The sequence below is a fragment of the Triticum urartu genome, chromosome 3 (assembly GCF_003073215.2).
Source record: "Triticum urartu cultivar G1812 chromosome 3, Tu2.1, whole genome shotgun sequence".
Taxonomy (NCBI): domain Eukaryota; kingdom Viridiplantae; phylum Streptophyta; class Magnoliopsida; order Poales; family Poaceae; genus Triticum; species Triticum urartu.
This window is the reverse complement of record NC_053024.1, coordinates 50,356,325-50,363,692: the sequence shown is the minus strand read 5'-3', so window position 1 is coordinate 50,363,692 and position 7,368 is coordinate 50,356,325. Positions and strand designations below refer to the sequence as shown.

Below are 7,368 nucleotides of genomic sequence, written 5' to 3'. Positions count from 1 at the left end.
TCTATACACATGTGGGGCCATGCAAGCGAAAACACCGTCACTGACCGGTAGCGAGGGACAACGACAACAAAGCACGCCGGATCTCTCAGAGCAACACGTCTCTACGCGCATAGCAAGTAATGAACATATGTCTTGATTGAGTTATTCTACAGGTCAGGCCACGATGACGGTGGATGGCGACATCAAAACACGTACTGCAGCCCTCACAACGGCCCATTTCTAGCAAACATATCAGGCGAACAAACGTCTCGATTGAGTTGTTTTGGATCTATCTAGAAAAGGAAGGAGCCTAACATTTTTGTTCCTCGTAAATCTTGGTCATAACTCATAAACATGGAAAGCCCTAAAAAAAAACTCGTAAACATGGAATGGAGTTAAGTCCCTCCATCCCATTCATTTCATTATAGGGAAGAAATGAACACTTTCCATATGCCAATAGCCCGCCAACGCCAGCGGCAACCAACGGTAACATCGGCCGCGCGCGCTTCCGGCGGCACAGCGCACTGCTATAACCACTCGTCTCTTCCTCCCCCGGCCGCGACTCCACCCCACCCCACCCCACCCCCACCTACCCCCCTCCCCCCCTCTTCAACGGCTACCAGAAAAACGCCGGAAAAGAAAAGAAAAAGAAAGAGAAAGCGGGGGAGGAGAGGAGACGACAAGCCCGAGGCAGGCGCCAGCCAGCGACCGAACCCTAGCTGCCAGCCAGGATGGGCAAGCTCCTCTGCGACTCCTCCTCCGGCGGCGGCGCCGTCGCCGTCGCGGAGGCGCTCCCGCCCTCCCCCGCCCCGGCCTCGCCGCCGCAGCTCCTCGCCTGGGCCGCCCCCGAACCCCCCGCCGGCTGGTCCGCCGTCTGGGCGCTCGACGACCAGCAGCGCCGCCGCCTGCTCCGGATCTGGGAGCGCGGCGTCGCCTGGAAGCCGCCCCGCCAGGGGGGCGACGGCCCGGATGCCCCCGCCCCCGCCCCCGCCCCCGCCGTCGTCTTCCGCCTCGACCACGGCGGGGAGGTCGAGTCCGACGGCAACTGCCTCTTCACCGCCGCGCGCAGGGCCGCCGCCGCCAAGGCCGAGGCGCGCGAGCTCCGGCACCGCGCCGTGCGCCGCTTCGCCGACGTCTACGCCGCGGCCGAGGCCTCCGACAGGGCCGCGGTCGACGCCGCCGTGCGCCACCTCTACGCGCCGGATCTCAAGGCCGGCTGGGGCGTCCACGTCGTGCAGGAGGTCAAGCTGCTCGCGCCCAAGGCCGACCGCGACGCCCTCGACGCCGCCATCCAGGAGCTCGTCGGCATCGGCATCCAAAGGTACCGTGGCCGCCCCGCCAATCCCGGATCTAGTCTTCCTGCCCGCGCTCGAATCTATTGCTACCACGCGTGTCTGGATCTAAAGACACCGTCTTTCCTTGGAATCACGCGGAATTCGTCTTCCCGTCTTGCGTTGATCCGATCCCCTTCTCTGTCGAATGAAACAAGTCTAGTCTTTTGTGCTATCTGTTTATATTTAGACCTTGCGTTTCTTGATTCTTTCTTATGTTAATTCGCGCAAGAACACCAATTGATGCAATTTCAATGCGTCATGAAGCTGCAAGAATCGCCTCACATGGTGTGTTTGTATTCTAGTACCCCGCATATAAATTGGTCAACGAAGGAATCATGGTTTTACTGTTGCCACCCTGGCATGGGCTGTAGTGGCAAAGTATGGACCTTCCAAGTAGATGATTGATATCCAGCCTGTTAATTATGCTGTAGTACATTATTTGGTACTACTACCATTTATGCTTCTTGCCTGGCACTGGTACAACTGTAGTGCATCTCAATTAGAATATCGAGTTGATTTGTTTGGTACCATTATGCTTCTTGCATGTTAATTATATGTGCTTATCTTCTTCATTGCCTTGCAGGGAACTGGCAGCTGAGACTATCTACAAGGAGAGATGTATCGCTGTAGACGATGGAGATAGTTGGGCCAAGTACATGTCCATTTCTGGCTCTGCGGAGGATGAACATGACATAATCACCCTGCAGTACACAGAGGAGGGCTTACTGACCATCGATGAGAACCGGGATGGGCGTGCGGCTGCGTTTGGTGATGATATTGCCATCGAGTGCCTCGCCACCGAGTTCAAGAGAGAAGTTTTCGTGGTAATTATGTGATTTCTGTCCATAGAACTTGCCACTGTTTAATGCAGCATTTTATTTGGTGATCTGATTGGATCTTTTATTTGTGCGGCATTGACAGGTGCAAGCACATGGCACTGATGCAATGGTTGATGAGGATAACTGCGTGTTCTTCCTCCCACACCTCCCTAGAGGAGAAATCTGCGATGTGCCCATCTTTCTATTCATGAAGGGAACAGGTGCGTTGTAGATTGGCAGTCTTGTTGTGCTTTCTTCTGCAAGTCATTATATGTCGGAACATGTTAGCCTTAGCTAAAGAATGTCTATCTCTTCAGTTTTGTTTCTCGTTTCCCTGTCTAAGTAGAAACCCAAATATTTGCCTGCAGCATGGTGTGGTGCTGGTGCGGACCATTACGAGCCATTGATCGCCACCGTCCTCCAGCATGTTACTCCAGACAAGGCAGCTGTTGTACTTTGAGGAAGGGGTTGTTGTTGTAGTCTTTAGTCGGCGATGCAGTCGAGCCAATTTTGTCACCGGAGCTAGAGTGCCGAATTGTGGAGCAACATCTATGCCCAAGAGGAGAGAGGATAGATGATCTGTCTAACTGTGCATTTGCAGGGTCTTGCCTGCTCCTGAAGCTGTGTACCCTTTTTGTATGGTGTTTTTTGTTGTTGTATGTTCGTGGTATGGTAGGTTCTGACTGCTGCTAGAGATTGAGCGAGTGATAGAAACACCGATTCTAGCTTCTTGTTGTTGTGCGCCATTGTTGGCCGGCATTCTCCATTTGATTCTTTTTGTGAGGGATTCACCATTTGGCGGTTGCTTGCTCGTAGGAGCGGGCATCTGCTCGGACAGTCCGAATGGAACCGATTCATTGGATTTTTTTGGTGTTGGGGTGAGGTATCTCTTCTAGCCAGCTTTCCCATGTAGCCCCCTGTTCTTGTACTAGATTTGTTCACAAACATGTGCACAACTGGTACTTGTAATAATGGATGATGCCAATAAGATTGTGAACCTTCATTCATCAAGAGTGTGACTGAATTTGCAGTCTGCTTCATCATCAAGCTGTGTTGTGGATTTGTTCTCCTGTTTTGATGGATCGAAACTTGGGTACCATTCTTGATTGATGCTTTTGCTGTTGTTGTGTGCCATTCAATTACATCTGGCACAAAAAAGTGTTTTGGAAATGCATTTGCGCCTGCACAATCCAGGAGGGATTGTTAAAGGTTGTGAACTTTTTTGTGTTTTGATTTCACATGGCGGTATATTGCAACCACAAGAGCATATCCCTGCTACCAGTTTGCACGTTGTAGAGTTTGACCATCATTTTTATAGCAGTGTCACTATTCGTGCTTTCCCTCTTTTTATTTAAGAAAAAGCCACCGTGACCTGCTAGCTTTATACTAGTATTAAGTTAAGCAATCATCCACAATCAATGATAAAATATAATCAAGACAAAGTAGGTGAACTATCTCTACGTCCCAAAATAAGTGTCTCAACCTTAGTATAACTTTGTAGAGCTACAAAAGGCAAGGAAACGGGGTGGTTGATTTGAGTAGGAATGATCGGAAACCTCATGTGGAATTGCAGGACTGAGAATCACCCGGTAGCCAAGATCAGCGATGAGATCGTTCCTGGCAGTACTAAATTGGTCACAAATGTGCGCACTGGAACTAGTGAATGATAATAAAACTACGAGGTTGTATTACTGAATCTGCAGGGTCTTACTTGCTTCAAGTTGTGCTATGTATAATTTTTGGCTGTTCCGAGAGATATTTGGCTATTCCAGATTTTGCAGTTTTTACTGTTGTTGTGTTGTATTGTTGGCCTGGATTCAACTAAACCTTGTTGGCAACGAAGAAGGAAGCAGACCATAGATTCTTGATCACTGCATCATGATTTTGGACGATGAAGAGTACTAGGTTGGCAGCTAAAGACACAGTTCATGGACTCTTGATCCCTACACATTGATTACTAGATTTGTCCAACAAACAAACAATGGTGATGATGCCTGATGCCGTCTGTTTCATAGTATGTTTTACATGGCCTTGATGAATTTTCGGTGCAATTATGTGCTTAGATACATTTGGTGGTAATCCTTGTTATGCTCTCGACTACGCAACACGTGGTTGCAGTCTCCGCATATGACATTGGCATGCAACTTGTTCAGTTTGGTGCAAACCACACACCTAATATTTTGATGCGGAGCATCTTTTATTGGACCGAAAGAACGGACAAATCCATATTTGCTTGTTTTTATTGAAGTATCACCAGATATTCTGGCTTGGAATTAAAAGCAGATGAATCTCCAAAAAGACGACATGATAGATAATTATGGTCTCGTGTTCCATGTGTTATGGCCCTTGGAATTACTTCATCACAAACATGTGCACGACTAGTACTTGAACAATGGAGGGTGATAATAAAATTAGGAATCTTCATCATTAGGAGTGACTTCAATTGGTGGAGATGCATGCGTCGTCCTTGAGTTTCACCAAGTTTTCAAGAACAACTAACTTTATAAATTTTAATGTAACAACAACATATATTGCAAAAACAAAATAATAACATATTCCGTTATCAGTTTGCACGTCTTGGACTTGACTATTTAGCAAATCATGACTCCCACTACGTTCCTTGGTGAGAATGGTCCTTGGCACACCAAACAAAGGGATTAATAATATCCTCATAAGAAAAAGAACAATTACATCCACAAATTGATCATTCGCTTCATCGAAGAATAACACATTGTTTGCACATTCGTCCGTGGCATGGGGTCTTTCTTGCAAGGAGTGAATCCAATCAATGAGATTGATAAGATCCTTCAAGCGAGTAATTCATCAGGATTAGAAACTTTTGAGAAGGAACCAAATGGGATGCACACCCTTGAACGTCTTGCTTGACAAATTGATCATGTGTTTCATCGACAAGCAGTAGACACTCTTCTGAAGTCTATATTCGGGGTTTTCTATAACAACTTTTCAAAAGTGCATGCTCATTTTTTGAAAAACTTTCACATTTCAGTAGTGTTTTGCAATATATCAAGATATAAAGCCCGAAAGCGATGATGTTTTGATGGCTGAAGCCAAAACAGTAAATGCACAAACAATTGGATTTACATAGAATTGTACCTTGAATGGTATGCTTAGCAATGTGTTCTCAAGGGATATTGGAGCCAAAAGAAGAGGGGGCCTATGTCCCCCTCCCCTCGATTTACATTAGTTTGACTCACTTGCAAGGCTCTGGAATTGTCATTTGTCAGTTTAAAGCCATGGTCAATACAATGTCAAATTTCTCTCATTTCAATGTGCTTGGAAGAGGAGGTTTTGACAAAGTCTACAAGGGTATGATAAAATTGTTGTGAAGTGGCTAACTATCGAGTAGTTTATAGAAATGAGCTAAATTATACTTATTGACTTTTGCAAATGCTACAAGAAAATCATTGCTTGACTGACTGACTAGATTCAGTATAATGAAGAGGGTCACGAGAAGGACATATCTGTCTCCAACAAGAGTAAGCGTAAAGATCGTTCATAGAGATCTCAAAGCGTCAACATAAATCGTTTTGTGAGCGGTGCTACCAGATTTCGGCATGGCAATAATCTTTGCTAGAAATCAGCAATAAGCAAACACAAACCATATTGTTGGGACATACAACCCTGACATTATGGTTTCCATGGTATAGTTAATTCATACATATGATGCTAAAGTAGAAAGTTGATGTATTGATGCTCCCAAGTCCTAACCGAATTTACATATAATTGGACTTTGATTGATATGCTTACCCATATGTCCTCAAGGATATTTGGAGCTGACAAGAGGGGGGGGATGTCCCCCTCCCTCGAGTTAAGGCCCCGCTTGGTTCGTCGGTTTCAGGCACCAAAGCGTGTAAAATATACCGGTGTGAAAAATACGGATGGGCCTCGCGTAAATACCGGTGTGAAAAGATTCCTTACAACACATCCATTCTTACGAAGCTAAGTATGTCCACAAAATATTGGTTGGCCACCCTCAACGATGCAAATGATCTCATACCGGTGTCAAAAAAATGGTCCATAGACATATTAATGGATGCTTCAACGCTATGAGATCATTGGCATTTGAATTTATCAAGTATAGTTCGCTAGATACTCATTCAAAAATATCAACAAATCCCCAGTTTTGGCCTTTCTTTGAGGTACACTCCATGTACTTTAATGCAGAACTGACTAGGGCCAATTGATGGCACTCAGGGGATATAGTTACTTTAAACTTGTGTGACATGCTATGGCTACCTTGTACCATCTGGATTCTGTGCTAATCTTTTGACATACATGTTTTTTTTTAAATTCAACCTGTTCTTTATTTATTCAAACCCGACAGAAATATATGCCGCTATAACCTGCAGAATACAGTCAGGAGGTTCATTCAACCAAATCTTACAAGAATTATTCAAAACACTCTCCTTGCTTAACAAATGTGCTGCACTATTTGCAGTCCTCCTAACCCAAGAAATTTTCCATCTTTCCCTGCTACCCAGCATTTGCTTGACTTCCTCTATGATTGGTCCCAGCGTAGAGAGGTCCCTCTCCTTGCTCTGTAACTTCTTAACTATCTCCTTGCAGTCCATCTCAATGTGCAGACTATTGGTGTTAAACTCATGTGCTAACTGAACCGCATGCTTACAAGCTTGAAGTTTGGCTATTGTCGGGTCCTTGCACATTGGGAGGAAATGGCATGCACTACCCATAAGTGCCCCTTCATGATTTCTGAAGACCACTCCTGCGCCTCCATACTCACCTGTTTTTGATATAGCTCCATCCACATTGACTTTAACCCATCCTTCCTCTGGCGATTTCCACTTTTCAACAGGCACGGGCTTCTGCATTTTGCTTTTGCGTCCTGCCACTCCTCCATCAACTTAACTACAGTCCTTGTAATCACCTCTGCATCTTCAATTCTCTTTCCATCACGGGCATTAGTGCGAGCTAACCACAGTCCATACAGCACCTGAACCATGATTGCACGCTCATCATTAGATGCATCGGCGACCCATGAGAGCAACCAACTTGAGAGTGCACCCTAGGGACGAACTGAATCCGGTGGGATCGCCACCGGCACCCCCAACTCTGAGTGATAGCATCCCCAAAAATTGTGATAATTTGTTTCTTCCCACCCACATACCACACAGAATACTCCCGCTTTGACCTTCCTCCTCAAGAGCTCCGACCCTACAGCTAGGCCATTCCGGACGAGTCTCCAAGTGTGAGTTATC

General features: G+C 46.1%; 1 protein-coding gene across 1 annotated transcript; it reads left to right on the top strand.

Moving 5' to 3' along the window:
* The first annotated feature begins 549 nt into the window (after nt 1–549).
* LOC125542744 lies at nt 550–3,174 on the top strand. Its single transcript, XM_048705918.1, has 4 exons — nt 550–1,300; nt 1,897–2,137; nt 2,235–2,352; nt 2,500–3,174. The coding sequence occupies exons 1-4, from the start codon at nt 711–713 to the stop codon at nt 2,589–2,591; spliced, it is 1,041 nt and encodes a 346-aa protein (XP_048561875.1). The 5' UTR covers nt 550–710; the 3' UTR covers nt 2,592–3,174.
* The last annotated feature ends 4,194 nt before the right edge of the window (nt 3,175–7,368 follow it).